This window comes from Simochromis diagramma, unplaced genomic scaffold (assembly GCF_900408965.1).
Source record: "Simochromis diagramma unplaced genomic scaffold, fSimDia1.1 OVJJ01000421.1, whole genome shotgun sequence".
Taxonomy (NCBI): Eukaryota; Metazoa; Chordata; class Actinopteri; order Cichliformes; family Cichlidae; genus Simochromis; species Simochromis diagramma.
In genome coordinates this window covers 9,341,538-9,360,816 of record NW_024387250.1, presented here as the reverse complement: position 1 = coordinate 9,360,816, position 19,279 = coordinate 9,341,538, and the positions used below count along the sequence as shown (strand labels likewise).

The following is a 19,279-nucleotide window of genomic DNA, read 5'->3' as shown; positions in this document are numbered from 1 at the left end:
GATATGGTATGCACATTACAGCTTCATCATTCTTTCTTCCCTTTACGACACCCACACGACATCCTTGGGAGGTTTAGACTGCAACACGAACAGCGAAGTCATGTAACACGCTCTTAACATGAGGCCGTTGGCTTTACTATATCGGGCTTTTCTTACCACAAGCCACTGCCCGTTTAAGCACCTTGGACAGCTACTGCTAAACGCCCGCGTCCCTTATCTTCTTGGACGCCGCTTAAATACACAGAAAACACAGCGACGTCGGTCACGGGAGGAGAAGGGGGGCGCTTACCTGAAAAAACACGCAGCCCGCTGTAGGACTCCTGAATCCTTGCAGGGATGGAAGCCTTGTCCTTTGCTTTCAGTATGTCAACTGGCAGACATAGGAATGCGAGGGGTATTCATTGGCAACGTGAGGAGGCAGACATTCGGCGGACACTTGGTGTGGTACAGCTCTCTGTCTCAGTCTCTCATCTCCTCTTTTCCAAGCGGTGCTCAGAATCACGGGCGCGCCACCCCGGAGCGTCGAGAGCGCGCATCGATCTATAACCAATCGCGTGTGAGGAATAAATTACAACCCGTTTTGGAGACATACAGCTATTTTTTTTTTCAAGCTAAGATTGTACTGCTATGCACTGCAGCGAAATGCTCATCGCGAAAACCAGGACAAGGCATCTTAAACCGATAGCTTATTAATATTGATACAACTGCAATCTATAGCAAAGGTCATGAGAGGACACTACAATTTTCTGTGCCATAAGAAGAAACTCGTTTAGCTGTTGTCCCAACTGAATATGAACAACTGAACAAATACCATTTAGCCCTGCAGTAAACACAAGAATTATACAGCGCTGACGTAGTAATATGCCTTATGATACATCACAAGTGTACCATAAAGCGTTGTTGTGAGGTAAATGAAACCATCCTGAATTACGTTACATTTATATTAAAGTCTCACTATTTATATTCCAATACCAAATAAATAGTCTAACTACTTTCTCTTTATACTGTCACTTTTACTGGCAATAAACAATAAACTTGGACTACTAAAGAACATTTTAAGTCTTTAGTTAACGCACACGTTTTTGTTGACATTTTAAAGTTCATACAGTATAAAAATAAACTGAAAGACGAGCTGGCGAAACCAAAAGTCAAACAAATCTTGAACAAATCTTGTGCTTGTTTGGGGAGAATGATGTATACGCAAACGTCGAGGTCAGCTTAATTTTAGGCCAACATTCATTTTTACAATACCTTTGCAAATCTGTCTGTTCTGCCCAAAGAAGCGGATGAGAATTTCTCTCACCAAAACGAATAGCTGAGGGTATGCAGTACGGCTTTAAACGATAATAAGATATGGCGTTTCAGTCAAATTCACTGTTTGTATTTTATAACACTGCAAGTGTAAGAACTGGGATATACCGGCAATAAATTTATATGACTGGGCATGTCCAGTGCTGCAGTGATAATGAATAAATAAATGCACTCTGTGGCTTTGTGGTATGCAACAGTCCAGGCGTGAAAGATAACAGATGTGCCCTTTCTCCTAGTGTATGTAACTGTATGCTTATCTCTCTACAGTCCTTCCTTCTTTGCTCTCGTAGGAATCAACCACTCTACAAGGTTGGCCAAACATCCAGTCCATTCCCTGTTTTCCTGTGAGCTGCAGATTTGTGAAAAATGTGCTACAGTCATTGGTATGCTGCTATAGCAACTTTGTAGAGGTAACAGGCGCCTCCAGGTGACTGTTGCTGTGAATTGGATGCTATGTAAGTAAAACTGAATCTAAAATTGAATTGAATAACAGGTTTTCAAACCAAACACCAATGGATATTAAAGTCTTGGGCGATAATGAGGTAAGTGATGTCATATTTTCTCATGGCTTTGCATTTCTTTAATTGCTTCTTTGTAATCTTTCATGGACCCTAGATTTATATATATAATTTTTTTTCCTGGGTTGGGTGGGGGTTCGGTTACAATTTTGGCTCCGACTTGCCCTTAGTGTCTTTTGATAATGCTACAATGTAACTTTGGGATCAAATGGCATTTATTTTGCACTTTTTTAGTCTTACTGACCAGTTAAAGTACTTTAAACTACAAATCACTTTCATCTTATTAGTGATTTAAGAAAAAAAAAGTCACTAAGCCTTGAACCCCAGGACTACAGTAAGTGTTAGAAATGTAGGTGTCATAATAAGCTGATAATTACATCTTTTTTTTGTTTTGTTGATAACAATAATAAGATAATAAGATGTGATTGAAGTGCAGACTTTCACTGTTATGGCATGTGTCAGCTGGACAGGTCACTAGTGTTTATTTATGATGTGACTGATAATAGAAGAAGCAGGATGTATTGTAAAGTGTACAGTGCTATACTTTCTGCTCAGATCCAGCCAAATGTTGCAAAACTGATTGGACAGTGCTTCAGGGTGCAAACAGTAACAGCAATGGGCTTTTAAAAAAACAGCATACTGAAAATTATGTTAGTTTGTCTAATTTATTTTTAATCTCTGTAGTATGTAAACTATGTATACATCCTATATAGATTACCATGTATCAAAATGGTTTTATTTGCAAAAATATTTCTCATAAAATCCTTTGAAGTAAAGCAGAAAGTCTGCACCACATCGTGATTGTTTGATAATATTTTCTGCTATTTTGTTACTTTCCTATTCTATGTTATACAAATATGTTTTATGTTTTAATATTCTATGATTTAATACGATCTAATTTGTAAAAAAAAACAAAAAAAACCCCAATACAAATATTTTGATGTGCAAGGTTTTAATAGAACAATATGTCATGCTACTGATTATATAATTTATTTCCCTGACCAACACTCCAATGCTTTATTGTTTGGTTGTAATCAACAGAGTCCCAAGCTATCCTTAAGTGTTCAGTGAAACTTACATCATAGTGAGTTCTGACTAGCTCCAAATAGGTTTGTGTGTGTTCAGTTTCAAACATGTTCCCCAAAAATCAGACATTAAGTTGTAATATCAAGGTAATTTTCAAAAAGAAAGAACCCCACTTGCAGTAAATGACATACTTAAGCACCTTCATGTCAAACATATCCTTTAACAACAAACTAGCAAGCTGTTTATTTGTCAAGTTAGACACCAAAAGCATCAGAATACTTTATTAATCTCATCTGAAATTATGTACAGTTAAAAAAATATGAAAGCATGTAAAGTTTTATTTTTTTTAACTGTATTAAAATACGTAATCAGTTGTTATAAACCGCTGCATAATATCAGTAAAGAAAGAATACATAAGGTGTAGTAGTAAGTTTGCTAAGTTAATTGTTCACTAATTTCTTGGAAGAGTCAATTTTAAAGGATGATTTGTTCCTCGGTGAACGGTCCCTTTAAGTGGCTTGACTAAAGACTCCAACCCCCACAATGCACCGGTCCGTTCTTCAACAAAAACGCGGAAACAATAGAGGCAATCAGTTTGTCAAAACAGATAACACCGAGTCGGCAGAAAGTGAGCGTAGTTGGTGCTGACAGCTGTCAAAGTTAATATCTATCGTCTGTCAAACGATCTAAAAGACTAGCCATGGCTCTGAAGAGAATACAGAAGGTAAAGAAAATAATCGTTTTTTTACATAATTTGTTTGATGTACGGGGTACAGGTCGGAGCGATGCGGAAACATAGCTTTAACGGTAGCGAGTCAGTTGTCCTACAGCATATTTGCTAGCGTTATCAGTGTTTTATAATGTTTTTAAATTCGCAATGAACAATTGTCAGTATTTCTTTTTTACCGTCTGCAAGTCATTTGAGCCAATACAGGTACAGAAATGGAATAACAATCCTTCTGGTTTTTTTCAGCCAGGCTTTTCTTTTGTGATATTTAAGTTATGCTATTGTTGGGTGTATGCCTGTCGCCGTGTTGAAGAGACTGATAAACCTCTTTAGGATCAAGTATTTGAGAAAGGGCCGGGGCTTTATCGTGTGACATGTTGTGCATTTTTGCAGGTTTATTAGCCTAAATCCAAACCCGCTGCCGGTTGCAGTCGTGGTTTTGTTAGATTTAGAGGGTAGTTTGCCCACATTAATATACAGTCTAACAAAATGTAACGATTGTGTTGCTTCTTAATCAGTGCACAAGCTGACAAACTCTAAAACTGTTGATTTTTTTTTCAGGAGTTAAATGACCTACAGAGGGACCCTCCAGCTTCATGTTCTGCTGGACCTGTTGGGGAAGACAGTAAGTGTGACTTTTGGTTAATTTTGCTACTTTTTAGTCATGTCTCAAAGTTTAGTTGTGTCTTTTGGGACTGTGTTGTATGCTCACATGCTGTTTCTTTATCGCTGTTTTCTTTAGTGTTTCACTGGCAAGCTACCATCACAGGACCGGTGAGCTTTTTCTGGATATGATTCCTGGACATTTTCTTTTTAAACCAAGCTGCTTCTGGATCTCTAGACAATAGTGTTTTATGTGGAGTTTACAGCCCTTTCTGTTCTTTATGGCCAGCACAGACTGGCACACTCTATCGTGATGCTATTCACTGAAGACCAGGTCATTATTGAGGCCATATATTGTATCTCTCTTGCAACACATTATCGATACACTGATGGCAAGTGTCGATATTTTTTTGAAACATGTAGTCACTTTAAAGTGCATCCTCATGTGAGTTTGAGTCGATAGATGTTTTCATGTTTTTTTTAATTGAGAGACTTTTTAAAATACCGAGGGTGAAGGAAGCAAAAGTTGAATAGCTTCTTGTGACAAAACTCTCTGGGGGCATAAATCAGTAAACAGGGATAGAAAATTGAGGGCTTACCAGTTTTATCAATCCATTCTCTTCCAATTATCCTTATCAGGATCACATGGGAATGGAGCCTATCCCCGCTATCATAGGACGAGAGGCAGGGGAACCCCCTGACACTAGTCTGCTCCAACTAGTTTTGCCGATATATACACAATGCTTGCTTTTTGCTCTTATAATTGTTTGATCATCAAGGATCGTGACATTACTGTGATATTGTGGTAAGATATAGTGATAGTATCACTGGTGACTATATCCCTGTAATTAAGAAAGAAGTGTTGGGTATGACTTTAAACCAGTTTTCTACTTTATTTCAGAATGACAGCCCATATCATGGAGGAGTTTTCTTCCTTTCTGTGCATTTCCCCACTGACTATCCCTTTAAACCACCAAAGGTAAGTGTATTTGTTCTTGAGACTAATTGTCTCAGAAGTACTACACTATACTATACTAACAACACTATTTTTTGTCATTGTATAGAGTAAATGATTAATGAATATTGTATATTGTTATTAGATCCAGTTGTTACAGTATTTTTTTTTAAAACTATAGCTAATTTTGCACATTTGTGCTTTGCTTTTATTTAAAGGTTGCCTTTACTACGAAAATCTATCACCCAAACATAAACAGCAATGGTAGCATTTGCCTTGACATCTTGAGGTCACAGTGGTCACCTGCACTTACAGTATCAAAAGGTAACCAAATCCATGTCCACATTCATTTTTGCTTTATGATTCGTTGTATTTGATACATTTACTTGTACTCTGGTTTTTAAGGACCCCTAAAACTAAGAGATTTGGAATAACTGTTCATCCTGTTTTGTGTTTTAGCATGGACAAGCAGTTTTAGTTTAGAAATTCATGTGCACTCAGGATATCTGCTCTTGCTCTTATAACTGGATTCCAGCATTATTATCTTGACTTGTGCTTATATTACACCCAGTAGCTGGAGTCTGCACGTTACTTAACAGCATCTCAGCGCATACATGGGATTCAGTGAAAAGGGGTATACGCCTACCTTTACCATATGACTAATACAAATTCAGCAAGGCAATTCCTGATGCCAAGCAACAATGCCATGTTTAAATTATTTAAAGATGGTCTACCTGTTTGATACGAGCAATGACAGTATAAGTCTTAATCATTCTGACACTTACATGCTTTTTTACAAGAGATGTCCTCCTGTATGCCAAGGTTTTCTTGGCCGTTTAAAACACATGCTCCTCCTCACTCATCACTACCTGTGACCTTGTGCTCCTGCTGAAGCAAGGACAGCAGCTACTTACTACCTTTCCTGCCTTAATTCGTCATCCTCCTTTGCATGAAAAAAAATGGTGTAAAAGATGGCTGTAGTTTCCAGTTCTAAAAACTGAACAACTCCAAAGTGCCTTAAACTTGCATTTAAGGCACTTTTAATCCACAAAAAACAGCCCTCAGTTCCCATGCTTTGCTATACAATACTTTGCAGTTTTCAGGTTATACTATATAAAACATAAAAGTTTTTTTTTTTAATTTTGGTAAATATAAAGATTTATAAAGGAGGATAAACCAGGGTTTTCTCAGATCCACCTTTCTGCAACAACAAAAACACTCATCTTGTAGCTTCACAAGGGAACTCGATTAACCTGTCGATCACTTCATGGTGGTCCCGACTCTTATGCAGTCTAGAGAAGGAAACAAAGACGTCTATTGATTACTAGTAGTTAGCATGGATAACTAATCATAGTCAGTACTGACCCTGTTGTCTATGCTAGTAAATGTTGTGCAATTAAATATAGGATTTTTTTTCATGCTACTGCTGTCTCCATACAGATGTGCCTTATCAGATATAAGCGAAGGTAACGAGTTTGCAGCAGTGTTATTTGAAAATGTAAATGTATCAGTGTGGATGGATAAATTACAGCAGTGCCATGTCAGATCTGTATCTGTTTTGCATCCCTTTTATTTTGAAGTCACAGGAAATGAAACTTTTTAAATAAATCAATATAATTAACAGCTAATTGAAATGCTGGGTAAAACATAACATGAGGTGGGAATTTCAAAGATGAGCATAATGCATTATAATGCACACAGTGAGGCAATGAAAGACCCTTTGGTGAAGCAATCCGCTGTCTTGTCACGAAGTCTGGGGTCTTCCAAGTGAATGATTTCTAGCCCTTAGGAAAATGGGTAATAGGATTTTTTAGGGTTGATTATCCAGAAATGTGACCTCTGCACTCTGTTCACTTCTGTCAGAAAAATATCAAATGCATGTTTTATGTTTAAATACACTTACTAAAGACCTACACTAACAGGATTTTGATGTCAATGTACATCAAATCAAAGCTCATTTATTTGTATTTCAAATTTAGAGTTATTCTTGTGTATATGAGGAGCTTGAAAAAAAAAAAAACAACTTTCTTAAAGTGACCATGGTGATTTAATTAAATTAAATTAACCCATTTATTTTCTTCTGTGTCTTTGTTTCAACAGTTTTATTATCCATATGCTCACTGCTTTGTGACCCAAATCCAGATGATCCACTAGTCCCTGACATCGCGCATATTTATAAATCAGACAGACAAAAGTAAGTACGAAGCCGATTGTTAAGAAAACACAATTACACAAGTACACAGTTCTCTTAACATGATTTTCTTTCTCTTTAGGTACAACAAAATTGCCAGGGAATGGACCCAAAGGTATGCAATGTGAAGGACTGATGTTCCAGCTGCAAAGACGCATCCCTCAACACCTCAGAATATGACTGTTTAATTGCTTTATCCTCACTGGTTCTAATTGAGGTGTTTGACATGCTTGAAGCACTTTCTCTACCCAGACCTTACTTGACTTAACTGCTTTTAGTGTTTATTTTATTTTATTCTCTTAAATTGGCATTATTATTGTTATTGTTATTATTATTATTATTATTATTATTATTATTATTATTATTAGATATGAGATGGAAGTTTGGGGAGGTTCTTTTACATTTTTGCTGTATGGAATGATACTGAATTTATTTTTCATGATTTTTTTTGCATTAAAATATTATGCAAAAAGTGAATTTATAATTGTTTCTCAGGAGTACTCACAACTAAACTGAAAATGGTTCAGTGATAACTCTTCATTTCTACAACCAAGTCTTGGTGTCATAAACCTGACCACTAGGTGGCAGTCTTTACTTTTTACTTGCCAAACATTTCTGGTGGATAATTTAATATTCATGTTTGTGTTACATTTAATTCAGGCCCATTTGCTAAATGGTTAATTGTGTGGATAGTGGCTATTATAGAGTGTTGCTCTGGCTATGAACTGAAAATGAGGCCTGTTCTGTCAATTGAAATCAGACCACCCATTACCATCACCTCTGCTCCTTCCTTTGTGCTGATGAAGCTCGTGTCTCCATATAAGCGGAGCACTTCCTGTTTAAAATCGAACTCAAGCATGTTTGCCCAGCTGTTATTACACTATTTTATAACCACTGCTTTCACAAAATGGCTTCAATTTGCAAACCACTTAGAAGTTTTATCATAAAGTGTGAGCACCTCTGTCAATGATTTAAATCTTGCTGCATTTTAAAATAAAGCAATTTTTGCCAATGGATCAAGAGAGAAAAGCACAGTTTGTGCATATGTCAGTAATTATAATGATATAAATGGCTTTCTTTGTGCATTTTTACTTTATTTACCATAAACGTATTCTGCATGGATGATGTAGTCTGGTTTTAGTCTGCAGTAAATACAACATTCCTCCAATGAAAAATAATTCAGACTTTGTTTTCTCATTTTGTATTGTTCTGGATGTTAAAGGTTGTTTTTAAGAAAACCTAATAGTTGCACAGTAAGCTGATAAGTTCCAGCAATATTTGATGTGACTTTTTCAGACTATTGGATTTACTAATAGTCTAAAGAAGACTACTCGTACTGTTGTCTCACACTAACAACGTCCTGGGCTTGAATCCAGTGAAACTGGCTGTAGGTGTGAATGGTTGTCTGTCTCTGTGTTAGAGAGGCTCCAGCCCCCCACCCACCTTCAACCCTCCACAACCCTGAACTGGATTGTCTTGGTCTTAATAACTCTTACAGCCTGCCAAAAAACAAGCATCCTAGTGTTTTGTTCCTGACCATTTAAATAAGCATGTAGGACATTCAGGTGGTTGCTTTACCCTTGACAGAATTTTTTGAAAGTTTAGCTCAAGGGAACAGATGTCAAAGCTCATCTGCATTTTTAGAAATGCAGTTAAAACTTCTCTCATAAGACTAAAATTAAATTGTCAGGTACTTAATAATTACCACTTTTAATCCCAGATCTCAGGAAGAAGTTGGAAAACGAATTAGGCCAAGAACTGTGGTCCTGCGGCTACATGATTAGTTTGCAGTGTGATAAAAGCTCCAGCTGCCACATTAGGGTTGTTAACATGGAGGTTTGTTATGTCTGAATTGGCTGGCAAGCACAGCGTTAAGTGGCACCTTACATTTAAATCAAAATAAAGATTAGCAATGCTGTTCCTGTTGTAGAGGACAAATCTCTGAGATCAGTGAATATGAATAACTCTGGATGTCCATAGCTGGCATTACTGAGTGACCTCTACACTCCCTTTTGTTTTGTTTTCTCTTTCCTGCATTACTTCCCTTTCCCACTCTAGTGTTTCCTCTATAAACCAATAGATAGTTTGCCTAGGGCTGTTTGGAGGGGAAAAAGTCACAGCAAAATTGGTTTATACACACGTCAAAGCTGTCTTTGTGTCTAATTATTTATAGAGACTTGATTGTCACGTCTGCTGGTAATTTAGTATAATTTTGGACTCATAATAACTATGATTTCCGTGGCTATAAATGGCAATATAATCCCTCAACAGTTTCCCATAAATGAGACATACAAGTTGTGCCCTTACGAGCATAAACACAAATCAAAACCAAAAACTCTCACATATTCAAGTTTGGGGAACTTCTCAGGAACCCAGGGGGAGGTATAGATCCTCGAGAAAAGTTTCTGGGAGGAGTCCCGCTTTTTTTGCAAGATGACACGTGAAACTTTCCTGAGGAGTTGCTTGGTATGTTTGGTGCGTGTACTGTGGCCGTCCGTTAACTCGCCAGACAACCTATAGCGAGTGGTTCCGTGTGCGCCTGCCTATTTTTAGAAGCCTGCCTAATGGGGGGAAACGAAGGGGCTTAAAGAAAACTGCAGAGGAAGGTCACAACTGCGTTGAGATGAGCTTCCACAACGACTCGAAGTGACGGAATAAAAAGTAGCAGAAGTAACGGCGCTTTCCTGCTACTCGACCTAACTTTGAGTTAAACGCAGTGGCCGCTGGAGAAGTTTCCGTGCAGCACAATGGCTGCCCAGTGCGACGCTTTAAGCGGATACTTGCAGCAGTCGGACCAGGGCTCCAACAGCGAGCGCAGCACAGACTCTCCTCTGCCGGGCTCAGAGGAGGATCTCAGCGGCCCTCACTCGCTGCCAGACCCGGAGTGGACTGAGGAGAGGTTTCGGGTGGACCGTAAAAAGCTGGAAGTCATGTTATTAGGTAATAAAATTAGCCATGTGCAAAGTTAGATAGTTTAAACATTTAAACGAACAATGCCTTGCATCCCGAAGCAGCTTTCGCCCGGCCCTTTGTTTATTTTAGACTCTTAATCAAACTTTTTCGAAGTTGTTTAAATTTCAGGCCTCTTATTCGGGGAATTTGAGCGTGTCATTTGCTTTAATCCGAGAAAAATCAATTAAGTCAAATGGGCCGAGCCAATTAGCTATTGACTTCCAATTAATGGCGTGGACATAAGAAAACAGCGTAATAGCTAACCACTCAGAAGCTGTGGGCAGCCCTGGAAAAATGGACGTCCACATTTCTTAATTTTTGCACTTTAACAAACAGAAGGTCGAAGAAGTCGGTTAACCATCATTGAAGGTACTTTTTGGGTAGTTGCGTGCTCCAGCCACAGGCTGTCGCTGCAGCAACTACTGCAGTCTGCATTTGTTTGTAGAGTAAACTGAGTGTCTGGCTCTTTGCAAAATAGTCTGCATGATGCAAAACCTTTGCTTGACTTCTAGAAAATAATGAACTGGAAGTTGATTAGTTACCACAAGCCGTTAAACAAATCCAGTAGCAACAGCTGTAATTGCATCACACTGTGTGATCCATTCTGTCTTCAATACAACAGAATCCTGATGAAAAGTTAAAAGTGGGATCTCTCCTAATGACGTGCAAGTGACAGTGAACACTTAAACAAGCGATGACAGGCTTGTAAAGAGAGGCCCAGTCAGACTCAGTTAAGAGTTAAGAGGTCCCTGGAAATTCAAAAGGTTGATGTAATTTATCACAGATTTCAAAACTCTGGAGTGTGGAATATTAGAGCATTACATAAGTGGGCTGGATTCTTTATCATTTCCACAGGAAGGCAGTGACATGGATCTGATGAGCAGCCAAACAAGACGTTAGGAGGAATATTATCAGTCATAATCATGTTGAAACGCTATCAAGGACACTATATCGTGTGTGTTGACAGCAGTAATGACTATTGCTTAATATTTTTTTAAGACTTTAACTTGGGGAATGCGGTTCATCGGTTTAGTCTGAGCTGTCCTAACTGGAACTAGGCTCTGAAAAGCAGCAGGTTTTGAAGGAAGTCCATCCCTTATACTAAAAACACAGACATACACATGCACACACGTAGTTCCCTCTTGAGAAAGTCCTTGCTGCTGCCTAACTGCTCTGTACATTCCTCAGTGCTCCATGTCATCCCCAACTCTTCCAGGAAAACAACTTTGCTAGAGGCTGGCCCTAAATCTGAGTGTCCCGGACACACCGCACGCCACGTCATGCAGTGTGTCTGCGTGTGCGTATGCCATATGTAACCTGTACAGTTTGTCAGATTGTTGTTTTTATCTTTGCCAACCTCTTGTTTCCCAGTTGCTCTTTTATGACATCATGGCTGACGCTGCACATGTTGACATTGCAGCTAGGATGCAGAGTAGGAAAGGCTGTTGGGATCCACTCTTGATCTTTATAGTCAGCTGTAGGTGCAGGTTTAAATACCACAGTGCTTTAACAGTTATTTTCACTGGTTTTGATCTGAAGCCAAGATCTGAGGTCTCCTCATAGCTACCTTGGTTATCTTGCAGTAAACATTTTGCAATCCAAGCTTGTGCAGAACATTGCAGACGATTCATTAGGATAGAAAAAGTTCAAAAGTTTGTTTAAGCCTACATGATCATATATTCTCATTTTTTAAAAAATTATTATTATTTATTTATTTGCTCAGTAGGTGTAAATTCACATCCCCTTTATCGTCATCCCGTTTGGTCAGAGCATTCTAACATCTGGCTGTGTTTTGATTGGATAGACTGTAGATTTTGATGTGGTACATCATGTTCTGTAAGCCAGAGTTTTGGAGCATAGTGAAATCATTTTATGGGAGCTCCAGTGTATTTTTACCCAGTGTTTTATTGTCTGTGAGGTATCTCTGGCTTCTCTTTCTTGGAAAATTAAGTGTTTTTGATTCCTTTTTTCTTTTTTGCCAGATTCAGGTAATGTTCCTGTACTGTTTGCATTTTTGCTTTGTTAAAATACAGATTATATGTAAGCAGCAGGCATACATTTTATTTTATTTTATTTCTTTAAAGACATGGAAAACTTTTACAGTACTCCTTGGAAACTGCATTCACAACTAATCTTCAGGGAAACTGATGGGAGGATTTGAGGCAGATGAGAGATGACCACTTGCCTGCGTACCATGTGGTTAAATATTCATCATGTTTAATTCAAAGATTCCAGTCTGAAATAGCAATGAATAATATATATAGTAAGCTTTCATACGGTACATTTAATCTATTGTTTCAACTCCAAGCATTTTATTCACCGGTATGGGATATGACCCTCTGTAGCTTTATGTTATAAGTGCATTTGCTTTTATTGGCTTCCAAATGATTTCTCAGTATGAAACCTAGCTTTATTCAGAACATACAGGTAAGGGGTCAGAGAAGGACATCAACCTACTGAGAGCCCTTTAGTCAGGGGTTGCATAAATTCTGGTGAATAAAAGTGACCCAGTAGCCCTCTGTACCCATTAAAAGATGTTGGTGAGTCACCAGCACGTCTCCACGACTTTGCACTGAAACAGAATCCCATGATACACACTTAACCTGCTGTTCGAATCAGCCGCATTTTACTATCCCCCTGTTCTGGCACAGTTTGCTTCAGGAGAAAATGGAAATTATTAACTGCTTTTCAATTACAAATTTACTGTCTCTCGCATTGGCAGGGACACAGGTTCCTGGGCTTAGATCAGTAAATAGAGTGTAAAGTGACAACAAAATCTCACCCTAACAGCTATCTGGATTTACTGTTGTACTCTTGGCACCCGCAAATAGAACTCCCAAGTTAATGGCTTGGAGACATTAACAGAGGGATGGTCTTGTGTGGGCAGGGAACAGTGTAAGAGAACCTTTGTGCCTATTACATCGCTATTCAAACTCACGAAACTAAGAAACTGGGGGCAAGTGTGGGAAAGAGGTAACATTTGTTTCCAACTCCAATTATCAAAATTGATTGCATCTGTAAGTGCAACATGATTTTCCGTGAGTTTTCACACATGTATTACCTATGTGCTCTAATATGCATGGCTCAACTGTAAGAGCTCTGGATCATTTAGACTACTAATGATTAGAGTTAAGCTGTGTTTGTGAGTGAATTTCGGCTCCTGGTGGGCCACTGTGTATACACATCCTAACAACATGTTTGCTGAGTAACTGCGACAGCAGCCTACAATTAGACTAAGTGAATCATTTTCGTCACTGAACTAATTTGTTTTCCTGCTTCTAAACCACACACTATTGGTTAGGTTTATTTCTAAATGGAAAAACCGCTGCATATGACACTGAGAGAATTTTCAATTATTTTCAGCATTATAGTGAAGTTATTTTAGACACTAGGGGATCTGAAGATACTGGTACTAGTTCAGAATTTTTGAATTTGTGGGACGGAATGAAAACATTTTATTTTTAAGCAGTGTAGAAATTCTAAATGGTAGAATAGACATTTAGTAGCTTGTTTCTATACCTATATGATGAGGTGTAGGTTTGTGTGTCTGTGTGTGTGTGTGTGTGTGGGCGGGAGCTTAACCTCCTCTTCCTCCTGGATGCTGGGTAAGACTCACAGGCAGGAAGTGAGTGTCTTTTGGGGAATGTGCTGCAGGCTTTCTCTTGTTCTCCCCTTTTATTGCTCCCTCTTGAGTATTCAAACAGTGCTCTGTTGTGGCAGCTTCCATCACATCCACTGTAGAGTTGTTGGACTTTCCCCAAGTCTTTATCTCATACTAAGACACGATCCTCACATTAACCTTCAAACGCAGGCAAATCACACATCAGAAGCTCTATAGTTTAGCTGCATGATTCATTTAAAATAACTGAACTTTGATAATGCAGGGCATGACTTTAGCTGTTTGCAACACTTTGCCTCACTCGTCCACCCAAAGTTGCACAGCGGTGGCGTCCAAAGATCTCACCTGCTGTCGGGAGCAACTTCAGTTCAGCATCTTGCTAAGGGCATCTCACGATGTGGAGGAGCCAGGGACTGAATTGCTAGCCATTAAGCACCACAATATTTACCTAGTCTAAAGTGAAAGTAAAGATGGAGAAGCCTTACACAGTCCAACTTTTGAAAAATTTTCAGTCATGATTGGAAAATATGTGCAGGGCTAGCGCAAGAGAAGGAAAATCCCATATGTCTGAATGTAAAAATCCTTCTTTTTTTGCTCTGATGAGTTAGTCATCTGTTACTCAGAGCTATTGTGATCTTTAAAACAGATTTTGAATGTAATTCAATAAAAATGTGTTATACTTGTAAATGTGCCAGCAGAATAGATGTACTCTTCTCTCCATTGGAATCGGTTTTGCCTTATTAGACCTAAAAAGAGTTCAGTATGATTGAAGTTTGACTTATGAGAGTTTAAATCTCCAGTGATCAACTGATGGAAGAACTGGGATGACCGTTTTTGTTCATATAAATACTTTTTATGTACTGTCACACTGCAAAAATAATGGCGAAGGAGGGGTGGGTTCTGGCTGTTGTCCCAACAACAGTTTGTTAAAAGAAATAGGGCAATTAATGATGATTTTCAACCAGAAAAAAATGATCAAGTAAGCTGGCAGGCAATGCTACATTGAGCAGTTTATAATTATTAAATACTTTCATGAGTTTTCTTCTTTGCATTTTCTAAGAAGTTGGGGAATTTTTAGGCTGTAAATGGAAAGATTGTAAGAAATGATCAAAAATACTTTTTTTAAGAAGAATTCATGACACTAAAATTGTAAATCGCCAGATATGGAGAGGAGTATACAGGCAATACTGTATGTTTCATGTCTGAAAATGCACCACTAAACACTACACGATATGTTCTGTGCAGCAAAAATTGCCTGACTTATTAAAAAGAAGACATGCACTGAAAGAATATGTGTATATTGCATTTTTAGAGCACTTTAATCACTGAATCATTTATTGTATTCAAACACACATCAGCAAATACAGTTCAGCAGTATAAATGATTAAGTTCATTTGCCTGCTGGTTTTACTCTTGACTGGATATTGCCTGGTTGCAGTTTGCCACATTTCCTCTCTCCCGTTTTCTACTGGTTTTTGCAGATTTTACTGAAACATGCTGATACAATTAAACAATTCTATTCGACTTTGCTTACGCGTTGAATTCCTTCATCCTGGGCATGATGAGGCTTTCAGGAGCTGTAATATAATTGAGCTTCAGTCGGTGGAAAAACCTGTAATTCATTACTCAAGAAAATAAAACCAGGAGTCTTATTTCAACAGTCCGAGTGGAGCTGGAGTGCTGTGACCCAATTCTATGCTCCTGGAACTATAAATGGGCTGAAATGAATACCTGTTTTTCTTCGTCCCTCAAACCTCTCTTTCTTCAACCCTTTTCAAAGTACAGATTTACATTCTGTCTGGTTTGCGGTTGCTATTTTAGAAATGTTTCATGTGGGGCACCCCCGACTTATCCTGCGCTCATGTGCGCTCACCACACTCGCATAAATGTGCACGCACGCGCACCCCACCCAGCCCTTAACCACTCCCCCTAGAGCTTTCATTGTTTATCTATGGAGAACCTTGGGTTTTGGCTTGTTGTTCTCTCTCCTCATTCAACATCCAGTACAGCCTGCCTTTTCTCCACTTGCCTTGATTGGGGGGAAAACTTCTTTTTTTTTTTTTTTTTTTATTTAATAAGGGCACCTTTTCGATCTGGTTCTTCCCTTTCCCAGAATAATCATTGCATGAACAAAAGAGAATAGCTGGGGGGTGCAGTCCTTCTCCCTTTATTTTAAGGTTAGCCAATGTCATTGATTTCATTATGTTTTTCTTTGAACTGTTTAATAATGCGCACACTATTCTGATCGCATTAGCCTAGATAACACAGAAAATTTGAAGAATTGTTGCATGCATGCATCTAAGGATTTTCTGCATCTATACAAGGAAAAAATGTGCTGTTCTACGGTTACAATGCTGATGAACAGGACATGTCAAGCGATTTCTTAACAGTCCAGTGTAATGTTTACAGAGGAGCTCTCAGCCTGTTAAATGAGAATAACTCCCTATGCTCCATGGGGGATCTAACACAGTAGATACCAGGCACCAGGAATGTACAGCATTGTGTAATCACTTGGCAGTATTCACACAAGGGAGGTCATAACGCAGACATGTTATCGAGAACAGCTTGATACTGGACTGGTTGACCCTACTACCCAGGATGCTCGAGTGTAAATAAATCTCGCTGCTAATATGATGCAGAAATAGTCTAGGTGTTTATGGATAGATATATATTTTTAATTGTATTTAATTTTTTTTAAAGATGCTTTAAGGCTGTTCTGAAAATTTTCTGTGCTGTCCATTCATGTGCCCCTGGGGTCAGTGAGTAGTCTTTCTCCAATAGGCTTTTATCATTGTCAGACAGCGACATCTGGCACTTAGCGGGTGTATTTGATAGCATAGTTGCTTGGCAACCCAGTAGGAGTTGAGCTGTTTTGAGAGACTGAGAGTGACGACTTCTCACCGTAGGAATACAATAACAGGTGTTCAGCTTTGTGGATATTGATGGTGTTTTTTCAAAGCTATAAATGTAACAGCGCTATAAAAGCATCAAGACAGACTTCTTGATTTTGAGTAATGGTTGATTACTGCTTTGTTATTGTTATCACAATACCTAGCATTATGCAATCCTCAACCCAAATCAAGGGAAATCTATAGTGTTGATTGTTTTGTGCTCAAAGCGTTGTTAATGTTAGACTTTAGATGACAGAGCATGAAATCTCAGTTGACAGCTGTTTTCACAGGCCACTTCCCAAGTAAATCCCTAAATGAATATCCACACACAAATGTGTAATATTTGTATGCAAAGGACAATAGTTTGAGCATTGGACACATTATGGTTTCCATCATGTTTGAGCAGGTTTTGGTTGTATGCAGGTAAACTGTGTGTAGAACACAAGTGGGAACAATTTTCTCATTTCAGCTGCTTTTGTAAGCAATGGCCTGTACCAGAACAGTCTTGAACCCGATATCTGATAGACTGTCTTAGCTACACCGGATGCACCAAAATGCTGGTTGTTCCCCCCAGTGGCAAAATTGGCAAAGTTTAGCAGATGGAATCCCAAATTGCTTTCCAAGTAGCCCTAACAAATATGAACTAAATTTTCAAAAAGTGTCTGTTAGGTTAACAGTTATCCTCGTACGATCAGTAAATGGCAAAACTGATTCGTTCTAAAAGGAGGATTGCGGTAGGAAGCATAATTGTCTCTAACTAAACAGATTCTGTCTTCCAAGGGTTTTTTTTTTTAATTCTATTTTTATTTTACAAATGTCGATGTTGAAAGCTGAGAATGCTTCTCTGTCAGTTTAGATAAACTCACATAAAACAAAACCCTTGGCTCTGTTGTATTCTTACAGTTTCCTAATCCTGAAATGGTAATCAGATACTGTTGTTGCCTTGGAGAAACAGATGAAATGAGTCTCAGGTGCTATGTAGATGCCATCTTGCCAAAAATATTCCAGAGCAGTTTACAGGGAGACTCGAGTGTTGGGTTTTGTCTGTTTTCATTTAAATCTCTCAAACTTTTACTGCCAGGTACTTGTCAGCTGTGTGGTGTTACACTTGTAGGAACTGGCTTTCATGCAAGATATTCAGACTTGCTGGTTGTGAGCAGCTTCAATTACTGAAAGACAACCTCACTCAACATTATTGATTGTGTTATTTATTTTATCATTTAACTAATTTGGAGGGGATTTAAATTATAGTGTGTAACAGAGTCTCGCATCAGTTTGTGTAATGGTTTGTGTAGATTGATGAGTCGTGTCTCTGAGCATGACTTATCATCAGTGTGGTCTCATCTGTGCTGACTTGTGTCCATTTACATGAAATTAATATTTTCAACTTTAAAAAAAAAGGGAAAAAAACAAAGTCAACATTTGGGGCTAAAGGAGTTCACGGTAGATCAAATAGGTCAGCTCACAACCCAAGATCAATTTATACATATCACAGACTTTCTCATGTAATTTGCATTATTTTTAAATATGATATAATTAAAATATCACCTTCTTAAGTCAAAGTATTAACGACTAAGATATTCTATGAAGTGGTATTAAAGTTTTTAAACCATGCCGTCCTAGCCAGGCCTGAAGAAATTCTCTATAATGCTTAAAAAATACATGTGTTCATGTGTTAACAAGCATTGCACGTGCATTTGTGGTTTGCAATAGCTTCCTCAGGCCCTCTCATTAGCTCCATGTTAAATCAGCTGAGAGCTGCCGCTCTGACTGTGGGGAGGGACATTAGAAAGCTGCTGTAAAAACGTCCTCGTTTTCATAAAATGTGGGAATTGTAGTTTTTGCAAACTTGTTGTTTTCCTGCGAGTATGGAACAGTTTATAAATCTGGCTTTCATATTAATCCCTGTCTTTAGTTTTGGTATGCTAAGATATCAAACCTTTCCTAGGTTTGACTTGTTGTTATGAAGTTCTTCACGTCTTTTCTTAGCTTAATGCTAACGTAGACTTTTCTGCAAATGTTCCAAGTTTCACCTTAAGTCCTCTGTAGTTACTGCCAGTACAATACCTACAGAGGTTTCTAAGCAGCCCTGCAGTTTAGAGATTTAGGTAGTGCCTCTCTTTGATTTTTGCAATTTAAAAAGATTTTGTCTTCAAAGAAATCCTTTCACATTAAGGCCTTTGATTGCTAAATCTTGCACAGTGCAAATACCAGAGACCAGAGGCAAAGTGCCGTGTGTAGTTTCATGACTAAAACTGTGTGTTTTAGTCAGACAACCATGAAAGCAGAAAAGCAAATGTGCACATGTCAAATTTTAGAAAAGCATGTATATGCATGATCCTCTTTATAAATCCCAGTGATCTTGTACTTAGTTTGAGAAATTTGCACTCCTATTTATGGCAAATGAAACCACATTAAAGAATAGTACCGGCGGTAGCACTGTTTTTGCACCAACATCATCTTATAAAAGCACTGTATGATTTTAA

The 19,279-nt window shown here is 38.3% G+C and overlaps 3 protein-coding genes across 4 annotated transcripts in view; 2 read left to right on the top strand and 1 right to left on the bottom strand.

The window, feature by feature from the left end:
• The window catches only part of rgs7a (regulator of G protein signaling 7a), a 51,006-nt gene extending 50,483 nt beyond the window's left edge, over positions 1-523 (bottom strand). For both annotated transcript variants that reach the window (XM_040001076.1, XM_040001077.1), the window contains exon 1: positions 290-523. The gene's annotated coding sequence lies outside the window, so the exon portion shown is untranslated. The remainder of the gene's footprint in view (positions 1-289) is intronic.
• A 2,893-nt stretch (positions 524-3,416) lies between these two features.
• On the top strand, positions 3,417-8,347 carry LOC120714824 (ubiquitin-conjugating enzyme E2 D4-like). Its single transcript, XM_040001321.1, has 7 exons — positions 3,417-3,579; positions 4,144-4,207; positions 4,325-4,356; positions 5,087-5,164; positions 5,359-5,464; positions 7,241-7,334; positions 7,414-8,347. Exons 1-7 carry the CDS (start codon positions 3,556-3,558, stop codon positions 7,457-7,459), a joined length of 444 nt encoding a protein of 147 aa, XP_039857255.1. The 5' UTR covers positions 3,417-3,555; the 3' UTR covers positions 7,460-8,347.
• A 1,405-nt stretch (positions 8,348-9,752) lies between these two features.
• LOC120714823 (protein bicaudal C homolog 1-like) overlaps positions 9,753-19,279 on the top strand; it is a 57,165-nt gene continuing 47,638 nt past the window's right edge. The window contains exon 1 of the mRNA XM_040001319.1: positions 9,753-10,271. Coding sequence (XP_039857253.1) covers positions 10,079-10,271 — 193 coding nt within the window. The 5' untranslated portion in view covers positions 9,753-10,078. The remainder of the gene's footprint in view (positions 10,272-19,279) is intronic.